The sequence below is a fragment of the Periplaneta americana genome, chromosome 5, assembly GCF_040183065.1.
Source record: "Periplaneta americana isolate PAMFEO1 chromosome 5, P.americana_PAMFEO1_priV1, whole genome shotgun sequence".
Taxonomy (NCBI): domain Eukaryota; kingdom Metazoa; phylum Arthropoda; class Insecta; order Blattodea; family Blattidae; genus Periplaneta; species Periplaneta americana.
In genome coordinates this window covers 57,194,699-57,216,705 of record NC_091121.1, presented here as the reverse complement: position 1 = coordinate 57,216,705, position 22,007 = coordinate 57,194,699, and the positions used below count along the sequence as shown (strand labels likewise).

The following is a 22,007-nucleotide window of genomic DNA, read 5'->3' as shown; positions in this document are numbered from 1 at the left end:
GGAGAATAATAATAAGCGAACTCAGCTTATCACTGAATATGAGCCAGGCAGGTACCCATAAAGTTTTCCACAAAAATCTGCAGTATCGTAAAGTTTGCGAGAAGTGGGTATAGGTGCCACAATCTTTAACTGCTGAGCAGAAAGGCGAACTTCTGACAATCTGCCAAAATAGAATCTCAGACGATATCACGAGGAAGGTAGTCAGTTCTTTTTTCGCATTGTAATAGATGTCGAATGCTGGTGTCACCATTTTGAGCGACACTCGGGTCGATGTAGCAAGGAATGGAAACTCACCAGATGTAGAGCAGAAGGTGGAAATATGGGCTAGGAGTGGTAATATGGGCTACGTCGGTTTTTTACTATACAGTATATGGTCTTGTTACCTAGCGAAAAAGCTCTAAAAGTATATCTCGTGTCCATGAGTCTACGTGCACAAAGATACAAACCAGTTGCCTTTGTGGTGTGTTCTTTGTGTTTTTCATCAATTTAAAAGTTTTTGTAGGTATGTAGTTTAAATTTATTTAAAAGAAATATATTTCATGTTTAGAAATCACGCTTGATGTGTTGCACTTATTAAGAATAGCTCGATCTCATGGCATAAGAGTAATATTTATTTAGAACAACAATTGCCATACATAATCTTAGAAACCTTCATGAGTCGATGCTGCTAATATGGGCTACCGCTATGTGTCAAATATGGGATAGGTAGCCCATATTACCAGCACGTTAACACGTCCCGTATTTTCACTGTCGTGATTTGCGTTATTTGTTACAGAATATTGCCACAGATGTGACACAGTTTTCCTACTTATGTTTCTTTGTTTTTTCCAATTTTATTTTCAAATTTTTGTGGTAGCCCATATTTAGATCCTACTACCTATAGAGTACCAGTTCGTCTTTCTTTCAAGATGTAATTATATGCAAAAATCTATTGCAACTATTGATCTTTAAGACTGGAAAAATTGTACGAGTATATGAATAATTACTCTGTATGTCAATAAAGATTTCCAAGCAATATGCCACACCATTTTCCATTATTATGAGGAAAACAAAATGGTAGCCCATATTTCCATCTTCTCCTCTCGTCCTAAAAAAACTCAAGTTACAAGAAAATGCAGGTAAAGTTATGTTATCGCTTTTTGTTTATTATCGAGGTCCATTGCTAGTAGAATTTATGGAACATGGACAAATGATCAATGCCCAGTTCTGTACAGGCATTTTAGACAAAACACCAAGAATAAACACCCAGGCCTTTCGAGCCCACACTTCCAGATTGAGATTTGAAGAACAGCCTGAAGGAACTACAGTATATTTCCATCAGAAAAAGCGGTGCAAATTGCTGTTAAACATTGATTCACCTCCAGGCCACCGGGATTCTATGAAGCCGATACCCGTCACCTGGAGTCACAGTGGGAGAAGAGTAAACAGTGACGTCCAACGCTGTGGAGTAACAACATTTCTGACCATGAAACGAGGGGATCTGGGTTCAAATTCTGCTTTGAACAAGTTACCAAGTTGATGTTTTTTCTGGGCTTTTCCCTCAACCCATTAATAGCAAATGCTTGGTAACTTTCGGCGCCACCGGCGTAACTCAGTCTGCTAAGGCACTTGCCTGCCGTTCCAGAGTTGCGTTCGGGCGCGAGTTTGATCTCCGCTTAGGCTGATTACCTGGTTAGGTTTTTTCCGAGGTTTTTCCGACTGTAAAGCGGATGTCAAGTAATATATGGCGAATCCTCGGCCTCATCTCGCTATTACCAATCCCATCGATGCTAAATAATCTAGTAGTTTATACAGCGTCGTTAAATAATCAAATAAAAAAACTTTTTGCTCTGATTTTAGACTCATTTTGCTATAGTTATCATCTTCATATCGCTTAAACGCTAGATAAGCATCGCAGTTGATAAAATGTCGTAAAATAAAGCAATTAAAAAAGCAACCGTGGCAAGTATTAAGTAATTAGCTTAATTTATTTTCTTCTTTTTACTGTGGCCGGCACTTTATTTTCTCTGATTATCCTATTTATATTCAATGTAGGGTGACCAGACGTCTTCTTTTGTCCGGACATGTCCTCCGTTTTAGGGGTTTGTCCGGGGTCCGGGTGGATTTAAAAAAAAATCAAGAAATGTTCTTCTTTTCGTAACTTTTATGTCTGATATTTTGAAATTATCTGAAGTAACTTACCTGTAAATGGCAGCAGCATCGACGGAATATACTCTTTGCCAACTATCATAATAACTCTCTTTGCTCTCCCTTGCTATTATCGTTGCTCACAGGTAGCTAGCAAATCGAGAGATCGAGGTGCGAATGTAAATCTAAATAGATATTTTCTGCCCTCTTTAATAATTATACAGTAGTTCCCTTGTCTTCCATATGTAGCTAGCTGTAAAATGATTATTATTATTTTCATAATTATTTTGTAATAAAATAGATAAGAACATGTGCACTTTTAAATATGATATAAGCCTAAACCTGTACTGTAAATATTTTCTAATAAAATAGAATGATATTGACGTAATTTGAAGTATAATATAGGCCTAAGCCTAAATCTAAGTATCTACATATTTTCTGTTCTCTTTTTAATCGATGTAAATCTGGTCACCCTAATTTAACAAAATACTATAAACATTGGTTCATCGCTGTGGATTGATGGTTAGCATGCCTGACTGCGAAACGAGTGGGCTCGGGTTCAAATCCTGGTTAGGTCATGTTATTTCTTATTTTATTGGGTTATTTTACGACGCTGTATCAACATCTAGGTTATTTAGCGTCTGAATGATACGAAAGTGATAATGCCGGTGAAATGAGTCCGGGGTCCAGCACCGAAAGTTACCCAGCATTTGCTCGTATTGAGTTGAGGGAAAACCCTGGAAAAAACCTCAACCAGGTAACTTGTCTCGACCGGGATTCAAACCCGGACCACCTGGTTTCGCGGCCAGACGTGCTGACCGTTACTCCACATGTGTGGACCTAGGTCATGTTACCTCGTTGATGTTTTCCAGGGTTTCTCCTCAAGCCATTAAGAACGAATGCTGGGTAACTTTCGGCGCTAGATTCTGGATTCATTTCGCTGGCATTATCACCTTCATCTCACTCAGGCGCAACATACTCATAGCAGTTGATAAAACGCCATAAAATAACCAATTAAATACTATCAAAATTGTTATTAATGCTCTACATTTATTATTTCTGTTTTCATATTATTTTCGATATCAATCCGAACTCCTAAATACCCTAATTATTCCCACCCATAAACCTATCTGTCCCACATCCCATGTAAAATGCCTTCGGAAGAAGCCTTTATTCCTTCAGGGCGGGTTTCCAGGTGGCGGATAGAGGAATGCCCCTCAGATTTGAGAGGTAGGAGTGAATCAAATGCCTCCCGTGGACCACAAAGACCGGGCAGAACAGTCTCGTTAGTTCTATTGGAAACAACTGTGCTAGAAGTAGGTAACTCTGATATAAAATTCCTGTGTGAACCAGGCCTTAAGCTGTAGTGATAGCATTTGGTCTAGGGTGGCTCCTGAAAAATGTCCTGAGGGTTGTTGCATGAGGTCAGCTGCCCAGATGACAGATAAGACTGCATTTTCCGGTCGTTTAAGTCATGAAGTAGGCCTACCTACTTTGCTATATATAAAATGATAACATATTACTGTTATTTATTTGTTTATTTCCGATAATATAATTCTGAGTAATACTTGAACAGAAGAGAATTACACAATTAAATGTAATACTAGCCAGTCCTACACTTTAAGTTAGTCTCAAATTGTACCTCTCGTGATATTTGTAGATGAAATGTATAGCTACAAGAAGTTCAACAGATGAAATTAGTGTATACTCACTTCTGTCACTCTTTATCAGTCTGGAATAATTGTAGAATGGAAAATCATAAGGAGCTAAATATCTTTTTTTTTTTTCTTCAAAAAATTTGCCTCGAAAGGGGCTATAATATCATCGTCAATAACCTGCATAAAGGGCTATATTCTAGTATAACTGAAAAGAGTTTGTAAGAAATGCAATAGATGGAGCAGGCTGTACATCAACAAATGTATTCATAAGAGGCTATGTTTTATCTCTGATCTGGCCGCGATATATGATTTTTTGGCAACAGCATGAGTAGTTCCACAGACCGTCAACAGATGACGTGTTATTGCTGAACAGGCCTAGATCTGGAGACAGAAGCAGCGTTGCCAACCATGCGATGTATTTAATCCTGATGCGATATGCGATAACACTTGAAGGTAAGCGTTCACTTCATCGTATTGCACTCCTCGAACGAATCGCACGCAACGGATATTTTAAGTGCAGTGCGTTCACTGTAACGGCTTCACCTCATCGCCTCATCGGATTCCCTTACAATCTGTTTAAAACATGACGTCGTACGATATTGGCATTAATGAAAGCAGAAGAGTTGAGGTTAGGTCTATTAATTAACGTCTGTTAGCGAATAAGAATTTGTTATTGCTTCATGCGTCTTAATTGAAGAGGAAGAAACGAAAGAAATATTGGTTACATAATATATTTGCAAGAAACGACTTGATTACTGTAATGGGAACGTCTCAAATTATATCATTCTTCGCAATTTTCTACACGCGAAATAAGTTTTCCGTCTGTCATTTTGGCGCGATACTGAACATGGCACAACATAATAGTGACAGTTGACCAATTAAAATTGATTTATTAAAGAAGGCCATGATCGCACGCATCGGAAAAGTTGCCCATTCGAGAAACGTGGACGGATTTGTCGACAGGCGATGCGTCCGATACGATCTAGTGAACGCGGTTACATAACAATTACAGCAAAGATAGTCTTTTTCCGATCCATGCGATTCGTCTGATGCGTGCGATATGATGTAGTGAACGCTTACCTTTATACGATAAGTCGGATATTGCGATAATTTCTTTATGTAATTTGGGTAAAGAAGGAATTTAATGCTGGCACACTCAAATTTTATAATTTTTTTGAACGATACAGTGAGGAAGAAATTCGTACAGCTCACTTGGAGTAAAAAGTATTACTGCATGGAGCTTGCAACTAATGTTTACGTATATTCTTCATCTAGCGGTCGTTTCCAAAAATTCATTTTCGTCAGTGGAGAGCCTAGCGACCGTTCTCTTTTATATATTGCCATTTTATAACTTAGAAATGGCCAATCTGATATATATGTGATCAGGGTTTTTTTTTTCTATCTGTTCTGCAATATTCGATAAATTGGCATGCTGTCTGCGTTGTATCTAAACAAAGGAAGCAATCAGAATCTTTCAGACAAAGTGGCAGGGAAAAATTTTGTCTGTTAATAAGAGAATTGTAAAAGATAAAAATATCACGGATAAAAATGCAAGTATATTATCCTACAAATCTTTATGTTACATAACCTCGTAATATTTACACTTACAGACTTCTTGAACATACAAGAAACAGTAGATATGTTCACAATTACAACTAAACTGAACATACCTCAGGCATCATTATTATGAGTGACATCAGATGAGCAAAGTGTAGTGCTCATGAAGAAGACATACTCGGATATAGAAAATTGAAGACGCATCCCTTATTTAAAGAAAAGAGTGAACATAATTATGTTCAAACCATCTTATTGCGGGAACAGCGATTTTTGGATAACATCAGTGCTGAGATAAAAAAAAAACTTACTGGCAAGGCTGCCTTATTTGGAGGAACAGTATCATAATTTATCTAAGTACCTTCGTTCATAAAAATGTGATTGGTTGGCGTTCTGTTCTTCTAAAATAATTGCAAAAGTTAGTTCTTATTGCAAGCAAATATTGCCCGGTTTAGCCCTTTATATTTTATAAACAGTTTTATGTTTCAAATGCATTCGTGGTTTCATTCACTTATTTTGTATGGCTAGAGGTATGTACCGGTATATATTGATTTTTTTTTTTTACATTTTTGTATGTCATAGAAATGAACATTTCTTCAGTTCTACTGCAGGATAGTGATTTTGGTACATAGTCCCTTATGCTTTTCCACTCTCCAATTTGGATTGATGTCTACACCTATTGTTTCTATAGAAATGTTTGATGTTTATATAAAATTCTCATGAACTTTTTTAACGGGATCCACAGAATCACACCTATTATTGGAGACATAGCGTTTAGCGTTCAGTGAAATGTAATTATTGCACTGTGACCTATATTTAAGAACTCGACTATCAAAGATTTTATGCTTGTCAAGCTCTGTGTAATTCTAGATACACCATATCAGCAGTGCCTGGGAAAAGTGACATAAGTCAGTTTCCACAAACCTTTTTTTGATAATTTATTGACAACTTACACTGGTTTATGTCGATTTGATTTTTTTCTGTATGAATTATTGTAATGGGAGAAATACTTATGTCTCTTTTTCCAAGAGAGCAGATGTTCCATAAGTTGTCAATAAATTATCGAAAAAGATTTGTGGAAACTGACTTGTGTCACTTTTCCCAGGCACTGCAGATATACAGTAATATGTAAGTTATTGGACAAGACTTGCAAGACGGAAATAACTCGTATTAATATGCTCCACACTCAGGTTATTTCTCCGGAAAAAGATCGTCGTAAGGAAAATGGGCGGAGATGTTATTGATGATTTTGCCCAGGAGCTGAGCGATCGCCTCGGTGATGGAAGGCCCCACATCTTTGAATACTTCCAGCCAGTTCTCGTTCAGGAAGTTGTTCGTTTCAGTTCCTGTGATCAACAAGGAATAATTAGTTAATGTCAGCTGTTATGATTTTTGGAAGTTCCTGGTAGGATTCGATGTAGAATAGATCAAGTAGCGGTGCTAAAGTATGACTGTGTTCTTCGATCATGATCTTACCGAGAAGGTTGTCTCCGCCGAACAGGTTGTCCAAGTGGACATACATTCTCCCAGGCGTGAGGTTGGCAGCTGGATTCTTCAACACTGCGTGCACGTTTCCTTTGATGTCTTCTTTCGTGAAGTCCACGTCGAACTTAAATTTATTATTGACTGCAAAAATAAAAAATAACAACATTATACGGGATGTTTCCGAGGTGGTGTTACAAACTTTCAGGGATGTTAGCGAAGGGCACATGTATCAATTTGAGATAAGGAACCATGGTCCGGAAATGACTGAGTCGAAAGTTATAAGCAAAAATAGTTGGCTCATCCGTATTCGAAAATCAGGTCTGCTTATTCCGCCCTCGTGTACTCCTCCATTTCACTAGGACTGATCGACTGGACACTGCAACTTGTACACATACACTGCTGTCTACAGACGTGCATATCAGGACCGACCATGTCCGTTACACATTACGCTATCTGCATTGTAGTTTTCTGTTCCTACCCCTCAGAGAGCGCACTGAATAGAATACTGTAAGTCAGTGATGTCAAAGAAAGCGCATTTTTCTGACCTTGACGTTGTGCGCGGGCATCAAGCGCTAAGTATGGAAAAAGGAAGGTTTGTATATATGAATAAGCAGCCTGTTGGATTAAGAAAATAGTGGTGCACAAACTTCAAACGGAACGTGAAATTTTATGTCGTTATTTTTATATGGCTTCTTTCTGTCTGATATTACAGTATCTATATTGTCTCTAAATAAAAGTACTAATACCAATTTCTTAATATAGAAGTTGTGTTTTAAACGTTAATAACATAATAAAGAGTTAAGAAGGAATATTCACATAAACTCCATAGTAGTACAACTATAGCTACTGTACTAAATGGATGAAACACATCATCCATAAAGAAAGTGCTATCCCCCCCCCAAAAAAAAAGAGATTGAGTATGACATGATAAGTTGGAATTGATATTGATGGTACCTTTAGCCTTGTAAAAGTAATCAATAAACTAATCAAAACAATATTACAGTACAAAGCAAAGTTACCTAGGTATATGTTTTAACTGTAACTAATATTCCATAACAAAACTCTTATGCTTTTAAGGTGATATTGGTTAGCAACTTCCTATGATCAGAATATAAAATTATTTTCTCGAAATGTGCTGAAGCTATAGAGCTGACATTTCTACAACACATGGCCACGTATCATTTGTTTATGATGTAACAGTAGTTGCTTTGTTAATTCATTTCCTTACAAACAATTTCCATGCGAATATTTTCAAAATTTTCAATACACTGTCCTCAGTAATACGTATTTACGGTATATTAGATTTACGAAAACATTCTGTAAGGCTACCAAATAAATAGGCCTATATCTGAAAATTTCACTTCTCTATAAAAAAAAAGTTGAGAAAATATTTCTTTTGAATAAAAAAATCAAACTTGTGAAAAATGAACATTAAAATTAAAACTTACATTCTTATAATGCACTTATACTTCTCAGACAAATCTAAAAATGAACATGGATACAGTTTTAATAAGTTCTCTTCCCTTTATCTATTGAATCAGTGCTGGCCATCCTTGTATATAGCTCGACCAAGCGGCATATACTGCCTCTTTCGTCTGTCTCTTTCCTTTCCGCTGTAAAGCGCTCAGGCTCTCCTGAGCTCTGAAGCGCGTGCTTGCTCCTATGGGCAACAATTGATATGACAACGTAAACAACGTCAGATGAATACAGTATGTGTAATATGCACAGATAAATACACATAAATAAGGTGTACAGAGGAATAAAATTATTTCATTTCCACAGAACTATTTTCGCTTGTAACTTTCGACTCGGTCATTTCCGGACCAGGGTTCCTTATCTCAAATTGATACATGTGCCCTTTGCCATCATCCCTGAAAGTTTGTAACACCACCTTGGAAACACTCTGTATAACCTACATAGTTATACAGCGTGGTACGTGTTCCATGACAGTCCTTTTAAGAGACGAGTCGTTAGCATAGTATGAATGGAAACGTTCTCTACCATTTTGTTTCTGTGCGCTTAGATTTTACAGAAATAATTATTATTTGAGAGTATAATTTTTTATCCCATTATCTTAGAAATACGTATTTTATAATACTAATTTATAGTATAAGAGAGTCAAATTGGATTTTATGCACGAAGAGGAAAGGGTGGTAAATTCCACGAGCGCATAAAATCTGTTTACTTTCATATATTATACAATAGTTTATCCATTACTGGTGTCTGTGTTTCAGTATTGGTATCTTAATTCGATTTTAAATTGTATGTCTTTTCTTTGTAATGTGTTGTTTGTGAAGAAGTTATAAATGAATGAACGTATGGATTTTATGGTTGTTAATATGTTGATTGTCATGGAAAAAGTAAGCCATTATTTGACACTTTCGTACTGCATATATTTGCATTTACAACGCTTCGCGACAGCTTAGCATAGTCTGCTCGCGACAACTTATTTGCTAGCTGTGTGGGTATGGAAAACTAGGCTAGAAAATGGCGTCAATGAAAGAGGACTATCTATATGAGAAATTTTAGTGTATGTGGTTATTATTTCCTAAGAACGCCTACGCCTAAAAATCTAAGTGTCTTAAAATTAAATACTACTAATGTAGTGCACAAACGTGATTTTGTACTTTTATGATTAATTCACGACTCACAATAAAGTAAAATAATATAATAAATCAAATCAATAATGAGTGACTGTATACAGCAGAAAAGTAGGCGTACTACAAATTATTATTATTATTAATTTTCACCTGGTGCTTTCATCTCATTTGCAATTTCTCACATATTTTTAGAAACCACATTATTGTCGTGATATTGTTTCAAACAGTGTATAGAACGTATCTTTCCTGTACTAAAACAACTAATTTATGCTCATCGAGCTCATTATGAAAAACGTGCATTACACAACAATATAGTATTTGTAGAAAGTGAATGCGTGCAATCATAGCCACTTCTAAAGCATGCGCAATACACTGCAGCTATCAGTGTCCTCGCGACGAACTTAAAGCAGTCATTCGATGTTGTCTCTCCGTGTCTCCTTGTGTCTGCTCACGACCGTCGCGCCGTATCTGATTTTGTGTGCACCCCATCATAAGAAATCAATGGGAGAAAAGTACCATCAGACAAAATGTCGCGTCGCGCCGCTTCTGATTATTATGTGCACTCGGCCTTATACAGTAGTTAAATAAAATTTAAAATACATTGCTATGTTATTTTTTCACGATCGTGTTTTTTGTTGTATTTACAGCTATTGTTGTTACGCCTTGAAAGTTATAATTCCCACACAGAAACTTGTTGCTAGGGAAACCATTCTTCGTAACATAAAACTATACTGAAATAGATCCATTACAGTGCACTTATTGTTACTTAGTTACCATTACAGTGCGATAATATTGCTCTAAATTTTCAATGCAAAATATATTGTATTTGAAATTTTAAAAAGATGACACTGCAAACAATGTTACAGGTTTGTGAAGTGCATTACAAAATCGAGGGAATTGAAAAACTTGAAAAAAACAGCAGACGTCATGAATCATAAAGAATAAAATTATTCACTGATATAACAGATTTAATAGTTCTAATTGAATTTATAGATTTATTTTCTTCCAATTTTTGACAAATAACGAACAACGTAGATAAAGTATTGTATACGACTGTTACAAAAGTAGCTTCATTAATTCGTGGGCCTTGGAAGACTCCCACCTACTCGGTAAAAAATTTCCACTTTTGTATGTCGTTATACAGAGCCTTTCATAAGTAAACGAGTCTATCGCAAAGTTAACTATTTTGGATAATTTTTTAAATGATGTTCATCCTCACGAGAAAGAACCCTTCCCTATGCTGTAGAGTCGATTTGGAAATAAACATCCCTCCCTCTTGCCGCCAGAGCTGCTAAATTAGGGATGTCGAACAGCGATTTCAAGTTGTAACTAAACGAAAGAATGGTTAGTGTTTTAAACCTTTATTACATCACTTAAATGTGAAAACAGTTTCAATTGTTGACAAATTATGGTGTACAATTTTCAAAATGTCTTCCGTTGTACTGAATGCACAATTATAAGCGACGTATCAACTCTTCATGAACTCTGGTGAGCATGTCAGGCTTAACCATTTGTATCGTGTGTTCAGTTCGTTCCACTATTCATCAATAATGCGAGGCTTATTTGCATAGACACGATCCTTGATGAATCCCCAGAAAAAAGAAGTCCAGGGGAGTCAAATCAGATGATCGCGGAGGCCAACGGATTGGGCCTGTGCTACCGATCCACCTGCCTGGAAACACTTCGTCTATGGAATAAACGCTTAATTTGAGCGACACTATTTCCAAGTTCAAACCAGGCAGCAGTTTTTCTCTTCTGCCATAACTTTAAGCGGCTGCGTGGCATTTTACCATTCCAGTCTATCACAATAATGTGTATAGGCATGGCGTAGATATAGAAGGCCATGCTCCATGTCATTTGAAGTTGACATCAAATGCACATTACACATGGATAAATGGCTTCCTCTGGCGGCTGGGGGAAGGGATGTTTGTTTCCAAATCGACTGTACGGCACAGGGCAGGGTTCTTTCTCGTGAGAATGAACATAATTTCAAAAATTATCCAAAATAGTTCATTTTTCGGTAGACTCGTTACTTATGAAAGACTCTGTATAATATACTATTAATTCAGTGCTGTGGATAAAGCCATTGTTTAGGTTGCTATGGAGGATGAAATAAATACCAGTATAGATACCAATTATGGATAATAGTAACATGCGTTACAAGAGCGGTATGTTGAAGTTTTCATGTTCGAGGAAAAGTTTGAAAAAGAGAAACGTAGTTGAGCTTTTTTAATTTCCGAGAATTGAAAGAAAACATACCGCTCGTGTATCGTACATTATCTTGTGCGAAGGTCGTTTATTACATACCTGAAAGAGGAATTTCTAATTAGTTGCAATGAAATCTCCATCTTGGTTTCTGTTCAATGAAGGCAATTTTGGAAAACAAAAATATCTATCTTCAACATTGTTGCTTTAAAATGTTTTCTGTGTTTACTATACTCCAGCAGGCCGTGATATACGTCTGTCTTCCCCCCCCCCCAGTCTATAAATGCGAACTTAAAACAAACGGCTTCCTTAATGTTACATGCATCACGAATCCAGTAACTTCAGTGGAGTTGTAGAGGTTACTTAATTTTTGCAAATATTTAAAAACAATAATTAACAGTGCAATTTAGGTGAAATTGCAGTGGTAAGTTTCCAATTTATAATTATTACTATATTGAACGTCTCTAAAAATAATATGTTAAAAGCCTAAAGCAGTAAAATGAATAGCCTATGTCACTTAAGCGGTAAGAAGAGGGAAATTGTTATGTGTGTTCGGTTGGGAATACTGAATGTGGAATGTTAGACTTGCCGCGGGTTGGTTTTGTGCGGAAACCAAGCAAATACGCACGATCTCGCACAAAAGTCTTTACATAACAGTTCTCAGTTCCAAGAAATAGTATGCAATAACGTTTCTGTAACCTTCAGGCCTACGTTTTAAGAGTAGGACCAATACTTTATTTGTTAATAAATCACTTTGAGTAATAGATTCTGACAACGATATTACCGAATGTAGACGCGTCTTCGCCCTAAAGCCCGAGTACCACGGAGTGTAGATCATTTTTCAGAGCGGTGCATGCAGCAGGCAGTATTTTTGTTACGTAAGTAACTAATGAAGGAAATGCAATATATTTTCTGGTGATATTAAGCAACATTCGAATTAGTTCTACCTCACAACAATTTTTTTTTCATTATATGGTTCACTCAAAGTGTATCGTACGTACCTATTGTCACTTTAATATTTCAGAATTCGAGATTATAAATCAAAGAGTCATCGCATAGGCCTGTAGCTGCTCTCGTTGCCGAGATATTACAGAGAGAGGCGCACAGCACGGTTAATTTTATGAGAAATTGCGACGCTCTCATGCCCGTAGCGAGGGGAGGTGACGTTATTGAGCGTGATCGCACAAGTTACGTTGGTTGTTGGCATAACTATTAATAAAATATTCGAATTTGGCTGTGGCTCATAGTGTTGTTACAGTAAGCATTTGAAATTCTGAAATTTTTTTGTTTCACCACGGATCCCGAAACGAACACTTACACATACACTCACCCGACTACACGACATAACTCTCCTCAGATACACATAATGCACAGCGTGGCCCGTCGAAGTGATGTGCAACTTGAAAATGGGCCACGGTCCTGCCATCTATCCGCAATATGCGGAACCCGAATCACGTAAGTGAAAGAGTAGGCCTTGGATACACACACAAACCATAAATTGCCCTTTTGAATTTCATTTGTTCTCTTCTTAGTCAAGTCTTCACATCATCGATCTTCTGTGCACGTTGTTCTGTCATTATAACTCCTATGTTTATAAACTGTACACAAATTGCAACCTAAGAAGTGCGGCGTGTTTACTTGTGTATTTTTGGTACAAATTTTGCTCCTGATTGTTATGCCACGAGTGACGTCATGCTCCTAGTACGTACCGAGCGTGATGTTAGAATCACCATTTCCGGTGATGGGCAACACCAGGAGACGTCCCTTTATATCGTACTTGGCCAGCAGGTTCAGCAACGGCATGTTGAACCACAACGCGAAGTGTTGTTTGTCGAAGTCCATGCTGTGGAAAAAACAAAGTGAATGCGTATTAATTTTATATTAGCGAAACAATGAACTTCATTCAGTTATTTAACAAGCAAAAACCTTCCTTCTGTATTATGTGCAGAATTTTTCTAGTGGATATTTAAAAAAAAAAAATTTTTATTATTTTTTTTATTTAAATTCAAATATACAGAATAAAGAAATATAATTACAAAACAAACAAAGAGAAATTCAAATAAAATAATACAAGCAATATAAAAAGAAGATACAGTAGTATTAACAAAATTTGAGACCGAATGAGCAGCGCTCGTGCTCGGTCGCAGTTCAAATATAATATTAAAATAAATAAATAATAATAATAATAATAATAATAATAATAATAATAATAATATAAATAAATAAGTAAAATAAAATAGGAACTAAAATATAATTACAGCGGCAATGGAATTATATAATATAATATTAACACTAGAGAAGAATAATATCGCACGTAAAAAGTAGGACTAATATATATTTCAAAATTATAGAATACAAATATAATATAGGTTGATTAATTCATATACATAAGTTAGGCTATAAATTTATTTCATTAAATTGGAGATATTAACACGTTTCTAATTTTCTTGTTATATGTTAGTGGGTTACATATTAGAAGTTCTGGGTGTAATTTAATTAAAGCATTGTACAACCGAGGGCCAAAATTTATGCTGTGCTTTAGACCAGCGGATGTGAGACATTTAGGTTCTACTAATGTTGAATTAACATTTCGTCTTGTGTCATAATTGTATGTCTGTAATACAAACTGAATACAAAATGAATCTTTACTTCTTTCGCTCGTGATAGGTGTAGGATAGCTTAAAAATCTTCTCCCTTACGACAGCCTCAAATAAATAAAGTATGCAATTATGAAATTCCTTGAATTGTAACAAACTTCTTTATTCTCGATATGTAATTTTTAGGCTAGATGAGGGGATATTAGCTACCCTATACTGCCAATGCCCCAATGTTAAATTTTCTTAGTTAATGACCCATTATCTCAATAACCACTGAACACATCGTATCAAAATAAATATACAAGGTTTCTATTTTAAAAGGCGCAGATTCATCAAGTAATATAACTTTTAAAAAACGACTTGAATTTTTAAAATAAAGTTCATTTTAGTTCTTTTTTTGTGCAAATTTCCCATTTTCTCACGAACTATAAAAGATAGAAGGATGAAATGTTAAAACACATTTTGACAACAATAGGCTGTATTAATGAAATGAGCCTACATTAAGTGATATATGCCTACGTCTAATTCTAATAAACTTAAATGAAAATAATAACTTATGGCTTTTAAGGAACCAGTAAGTTCATTGCGCCATCACATAAGCCCGCCATCGGTTCCTATCCTGAGCAACATTAATCCAGTCTCTACCATCATATCCCACCTCTCTCAAATCCATTTTAATATCATCCTCTCATCTACGCCTCGGCCTCCCTAAAGGTCTTTTTCTCTCCGGTCTCCCAACTAACACTCTATATGTATTTCTGGATTCGTCCGTACGTGCTACATGCCCATCTCAAACGTCTGGATTTAATGTTCCTAATTATGTCAGTTGAATACAATGCGTGCAGGTCTGCGTTGTGTAACTTTCTCCATTCTCCTGTAACTTCATCCCTCTTAGCCCCAAATATTTTTCTAAGCACCTTATTATCAAACACCCTTAACCTCTGTTCCTCTCTCTAAGTGAGAGTCCAAGTTTCACAATCATACAGAAGACCCGGTAATATAACTGTTTTATAACTTTCAGTTGTTTTGAGAGCAGGCTGAATGGGAAAAGCTTCTCAACCGAATAATAACAGGCATTTCCCATATTTATTCTGCATTTAATTTCCTCCCGAGTATCACTTATATATTTGTTACTGTTGCTCCAAAATAGGCCTAATTGAATTTTTTCACCTCTTCAAAGGATAAATTTTTAATTTTTGTATTTCCATTTCGTACTATATTCTGGTCACGAGACATAATCATATACTTTGTCTTTTCGTGATTTGCTTTCAAACCTATCTCGTTACATGCTTCAAATTAAATTCCCGTATTTTCCTAACAGTGTGTCGATTTTCTCTTCATATAGTCACGTCATCCGCATAAACAAGGAGCTGATGTAGCCCGTCCAATTCCAAGCCTTTTTGGCCAAGACCCAAAGTTAACTGGGCGATAAACTTACGTGACCCATGGGCCTATTTTGAAGTTAAATAGTGCTATTGTAATAAAAACAAAGTAAATAAGTGTAGCAATTATTTATTAATATAGATTTGTAATATTTCATAATAAGCAATAATTATAAAGTACAATCATAATTCCAAGTAGCCTACTTTAATTAACATTTCTTTAATTTTATTATTTCGGGAAGCTACGGCGACCCTTGTTTGGGTCACGACCCATAGGTTAAGAACCCTGTTCTAGAGCAAAGTTAAAAAGTAAAGGTGATAGTGAATCTCCTTGTTTTAACCAGCTGTGAATTGGAAGAGATCTGACAGAAACTGGCCTATACGGACCCTGCTGGACGTTTCACTGAGACACATTTTAATTAATGGGATTAGTTTCTTGGGAATACTAAATTCAATAAAACTTCTCTCTTAACCGAGTCAGTCTAATTATAATTTGATCTGAAAAAATATTCTACTTTCGTCCAATGTGCATCAGTATTCTTTATTTGTATCTTCTTCTTTTCTTCTTCTTCTTCTTCTTCTTCTTCTTCTTCACTTCATGGTATGGGCAATTGCCCGTTCCGGCTTCAAAGGTCGCTCCATCTTTTCATCGGTCGTCCCTGATCTCCTCGTCCTTTTGGTTTATAATTTATTGCTTTCTTAGGAAGTCTGTAGTCATCCATTCTCTCTACATGTAATTTCCAGTCTTGTCTGTAATTGTCTATTTTATCAATAAGTGGGTATACTCCTAGTTCCTGCCTAATATCTTCATTTCTAATTCTATCTAATCTCATGCATCCTTTTACTTTCCGCAAGAATCTCATCTCTGCCGCTTGTATTTTACTAACTTCAGGTTTTGTTGTAACGCAACTTTCACTTCCATATAAAAGAGTAGGGACTGCCATTACATTGTAGAATTTCATTTTTGTTTCCTTTCTGCTTTTATTCCTTAAAGTTCTATTAATTGTGCCACATACTGTCTGGAATGATTGTAATTTTATTTTTATATCATTATCCTTTTTGTAACTTACATCACATCCCAGATACTTAAAATTTGTTACTTGTTCTATTGCTTCATTATCTATTTCAATCTTAGATCTTACAGTATTTTTGCCTTGAAATGCCATTACTTTTGTTTTTGTATCTATTTAACAAAAATAAAGAATATTGATGCATCATTTGTATGTAGTGTTCGCAGTAATCAACCATAATTTACATCACGACGAATGTGTGCAGTTCTTGAGAATGCTATTTCCATATTTGGTCAAATCAACATAATTTAAAAAAATAAAAACTCTTTTTACAACTTGTATATCCTCATAAGTTCCGTCAGTTTCTTTACAAACGTTGTATATTGATCCTATAAAAATTTCAGTACGATATCTTCCGTACTTGCTGAGATAATTGGATCACTATGTAAACAAGTTTAACATTAGAGGTATTGAGTAGTTAATCTCCCCTTAAAGATGAATTTAAGGATTAAATAAATAGGCCACTACCACAGGCAGGATGAGTGCATGAATGAATGAATAAATGGTGGAAATTATTTAAACGTGTAAAAGGTGCGCGAAAACTTACAGAGGAAATTGGGGCTAAGAAATGTCTATGTGATCTCCAAGCCTGTTGGCCACTTGTCTCACTTCGGTTTTTGCCATTTCATATAGAGGAACGTTAGAGAATTTTGAAGGGGAAATCCCAATGTGGACGTAACCTAATAGCTATCGCATGAGGGGGAAAACGAAGCACGACAGAACAGCAACGGGGTATAATCGCCTAAGATGTTAAAAGCCTGCACAACTAGCGCGGAGTGGGACGCTGCAGTCCTCGCAAGAGAAGGGATCTGAGCTCTAGCGCTGTGCGAACGACCCTCAAGTAAACTCTTTCTACAACATGTAAAGGCGAAGACTCTAATTTCAGAAGGCTTTAATTTCGAAAATTCCGAAATTTGTGTGGGTAAGATATGTAGGTCCGTGGTTCATTTCTTTTGGGACTCACCCCGACTGTTGTTTTAGCTTTTTCGGAAATCCACTGGAAACCACAGGATGAGTTGTCTCAGTTTAGGAGACTAGCCAAATAACTATGAGATAAGTACATCATGTACAATTATTATATATTGGAGCAAGACGATCTATGTGGAAAACCACGAGGCACTTCTGGTACCAGGAGTGACGTCTGAGTTTATAGCAAAGTCTTTCTTATCAAAACGTTACAATTTCTCTCTCCTTTTAAGTTGAGTAGGCCTATAGACGTTTCAAATGAAGGACGGAACCACTAAAAACCCCGATAAGATTGGCCGGTCCTGGAATTCGAACCCGGGACCTCCAAAATGGAAGTTCAGTATTTGTTGTTTTGTTATCAGAAAGTATTTGTGTTGCATTGGGCCTATTATAAGGGAATTTTTCTCTATTAATCGAAGCTTATCCTCTGATTAAGGTTCTGGCTGATATGTACATTGAAACCTCTCAATTACGGACATGGAAAGGACGTAAAAATCTGTTCGGATCTGGCAGGTGTCCTTTATTGGGAGAGAGGCTCCTAAATGTAACAGTAAATTAATAATATGCATTATATATCCCGTCACGCTTTAAATTAAATGTATTACTGTAGTTTAATTCTAAATATAGTATACTACACTGCAGTAAATTCTTTGCAACTTTGAACTACAGTGGATAAGATCGATAAAGGAAAATACAGTACTGTACCATGCAATTTTATTCTAGGTCTATAGTTATGCAGTACTGTAATTTACAGTTTTCAACTTAACCTTTACATTCAGGTGCCATATCTCTCGAAACAGTACAACTGATTGAAGTGAAGAGAATAATCCCATTAACCCTATCATGTGTCGAATACAATTTCACTATCTCGGAAACCTTGGACCCATCAGACAGGTTAAATTTTATGACTTTGTTTATCCACCCGTTTCGTGTTAACAAGGGGTAGCCAGCTGGGCTAGTGGTAGCCTACGAGACCCTTACTGTCTTCTTTATAGGTCTCAAAACTAAATTTTTCATTTTTGTAACTCATTAAGTCTTGAAATCCAAGTTCTGTCCGCAGTCAGGAGGTAAAGCAAGCTTTAGGACTATGTAACAGCTGTCCGTGTCCCTCTCTGGGAGTGTCCGTAAACGAGAGTTAAATGTATCATTATTTCTATATTATTTCAGTTGGGACATAAAAATCTGTCCGTATATGAGAAGTGTCCATATCTTGGGGGTGTCTGTAAGGAAAGGTTTCACTGTACATATATTATCAGGTAGTACATCTCACTTGACGATATGCGTCAGAGAAAGAATAAATGTTTGTATACATCTGAAGTTTGACTAGTATAGTATGTGGCTAGTCGGTGACATTATGCAATGGAGGGGGAAAGTAACTGACCACCCTACCCCATTATCTCCTGGCCTAATTGCATCATAAATGGTGCCTTGTTGGTTCAGACCTGTCTTCAGACAGTTCACTAAACAACAATAAAAAAACTCGAAGCTTGTATGTGCGTACCTGCACTTTGTAGACAAACTGTAGGACTTGAATAACTTTTTTTCTAGAACGTCAGAAATCGTGCTGATAATGCAAGAGAACAGAAATCCACACTTTGGGCGAAATTTGATCCCACATTCAGGCAGAGGGTAGGCCTAATTTAGAGACGAGCGACAGACCAGTGCGAGTGGTGAAAATATTCTTTAGGTACTATTTATCTTGCCAGCATTCCATTTCTGCAGTTACCTACAACTACTTACACAAGAAAAACATAACCGCACACGAGTGTAGCAGCCGTCAACAAAAACCCCGCATGACGGTAAAGCAAAACTTTGCATTCTCACTATAGAAGATATCGTAGGAGCTACATGCTTTAGGAATTTTGGAGACATTTATTTCAGTGATGTTTGAAATTTAATAGTAACCCGAACACTACACAGACACATGTTAGAGTTTTTACAAAGTTGACAGTGCTTACTCTATGTTTTCCAACTGCGCTTGATCCAGGCCGAATATCTTGACATCTTTGAAGGTCAGCGTGAGGCCTGATTGTGCCACTTTTATTTGGTCGAAATTCAGTGGATTTAAGTTGGGTATTTGATACTTCTTATCACCTGAAAGAAAATAAGATCTTATTAGATTGCATCGGCAGTTGTTTCCTGGACAACCAAGACACGCATTAGAACCCACTGCACTTAGGCAGAGGGAAGTACGGTATGTTTCATAAAAGAGTTGTATTGATTAGTAAGTGATAAAACTGATTATTTTGGTTAGTTTATTACTGAAACATTTTAAATTGTATTCCATATAAGTATCTAGAGTTGAAAATAAAGAACACTAACATGAAAAGCCAATGTTGTACAAAAGTGTAAACACAATATTATGAAGTAAGCTCTTTTAAATTATACTCATTTTTACTTTAATTTTTAAGTCTTTATTCAACAGTAATCTCACTAGACGTTTTGATTTATCTAGAAAAAAATCAAAACTCGAGTGGGATTTAATTGACTATTACACGATTAGAAGAAAGTATATAAAGATTAGAAGTAACGAAGTACTCCAATACAATAAAATATTAATTGACTTACGAAAATACAACTGTCTTCAAATGTATTATTGTACCATCTCAACATTACAAATATTACGCTAGATGCATGCTAGATGGCAGTAGTGTCTTTATACAGACACTGTAATGATTACTATTCAATAAATCTTAATATTAAACAATCTCTGATACGTGACTATCCATAATATCATATAGCAGAAGTTGTTTTTATCCTCTCAGAGCAGAAGCTATAACATAACCTAACTAATATACACAAGTGTTAGAAAAGTTTTAATTAACGACGATGACATAAAAAATAAACATGAATAATTTTAAAAGGAATAATTATTGAATGTACAATTTTCAAATTTGAATGTGGTTGGTGGTTCAATTGATGTTATATTGGACGTGTGCGTAATAGAAGTGGAACTCGTTGATTTAGGCCTACATGGTGTATTCAGCTTATTCAGGATTTCCGAATGGTGCTCTTCATTTATTTGTAAATCGGATTTCAGAAGATGCATAGGTATGATCAGTGATTTTTATTAATTCTTGTTCTTGAATGCCAATGCGAGTCATATTTGAAACTGCTGTGCATCGACTGGAGTGGTTTGTAATTTTATATATATTTTTGACGTCCAGACCAGCGCAGTTTCAAATGTTGGCAAAGAAAGAAACAAATGCTAGGGACACGATAAAATTAAACAAATGCTAGGGACGCGATAAAATTGTGCGATAAGCAGCCATGATTGGTTGAAATACGTCCTTTCGTACCGTTTTATTGGTCGAAAGTAGTATGACGTAGTAAGAGTGTAATAGTCATATTAATTCATGTTTTATACTCGGACTAGAGGTGCAGCAATTTTTCTTTTGTCACTACATCTGAAATTCCTGGTAAGGAAAGGCCACACATTCGAGCTATACTGTAGGCCTACCTAGGTATTCTGTTCAACTTCATATGTGAAATGGGAATTAAGAAGGCTATTCATAAGACCCTGGAATGTGTTAATGAATTCAATTTAAGATAATTATTTTAGTTGGAGAGTTGTCTAAACCAGGGCTGTGCATATTACGTGATTCTGAGAAATGAGCGCTGTGTGCTTTAAAGAGCTTGTCTCGCGAGCGCTGTGGCGTATGCATACTGTACGTCATTCAGTGTCGGTGCAGTGGTGACTCTGCAATATGAAGGCGAACTTTGAAGAAGGAGCTTCCGCTCATAGACTAAAGCGGATCGCTACTCCCATTGCTTTTAATGTATCATGGGAGGAGGAGTTCTTTTCGTAGAGAGCAGTGGATTAGCAAAGTGTTTAATTTGGCATAAAACACTCCAACTGATTAAGAGGTTCAATATCCAACGACATTATTCTTTACAGCATGCTACTGAATATGACAAATATGTTGGTAATGAACGCCATAAATTAATACAACTTAAAGAAAATGTTTCTCAGGCACATTATATTAGAGTATCTATTTGATATTTACATTGCATTAAAGTTATTATACACTTAGTAATATATAATTTTAAATTATACAAGTATTACGATATATAATATATAATATTATATATCATGAATTGTAATATACTATACTATGATATATCATAATATTTGTATAATTTAAAATTATATATTACTAAATGTACTATAATAACTTATAATGCAATATAAATACCGAATATATACTCTAATATAATGTAGTACCTGAGAAACATTTTCTTTAAGTTGTATTAATTTTTGGTCATATATCATATCATATCATATCATATATTGTATTGTATTGTATTGTATTGTATTGTATTGTATTGTATTGTATTGTATTGTATTGTATTATATTATATT

At 35.8% G+C, this 22,007-nt stretch overlaps 1 protein-coding gene across 1 annotated transcript in view; it reads right to left on the bottom strand.

Annotated features, from left to right (window-relative positions):
- Positions 1–3,650: 3,650 nt before the first annotated feature.
- The window catches only part of LOC138699657 (protein takeout-like), a 34,074-nt gene continuing 15,717 nt past the window's right edge, over positions 3,651–22,007 (bottom strand). The window contains exons 3-6 of the mRNA XM_069825698.1: positions 19,603–19,738; positions 13,339–13,472; positions 6,816–6,965; positions 3,651–6,685 (exon numbers count right to left, since the gene is read on the bottom strand). Coding sequence (XP_069681799.1) covers positions 6,531–6,685; positions 6,816–6,965; positions 13,339–13,472; positions 19,603–19,738 — 575 coding nt within the window. The 3' untranslated portion in view covers positions 3,651–6,530. The remainder of the gene's footprint in view (positions 6,686–6,815; positions 6,966–13,338; positions 13,473–19,602; positions 19,739–22,007) is intronic.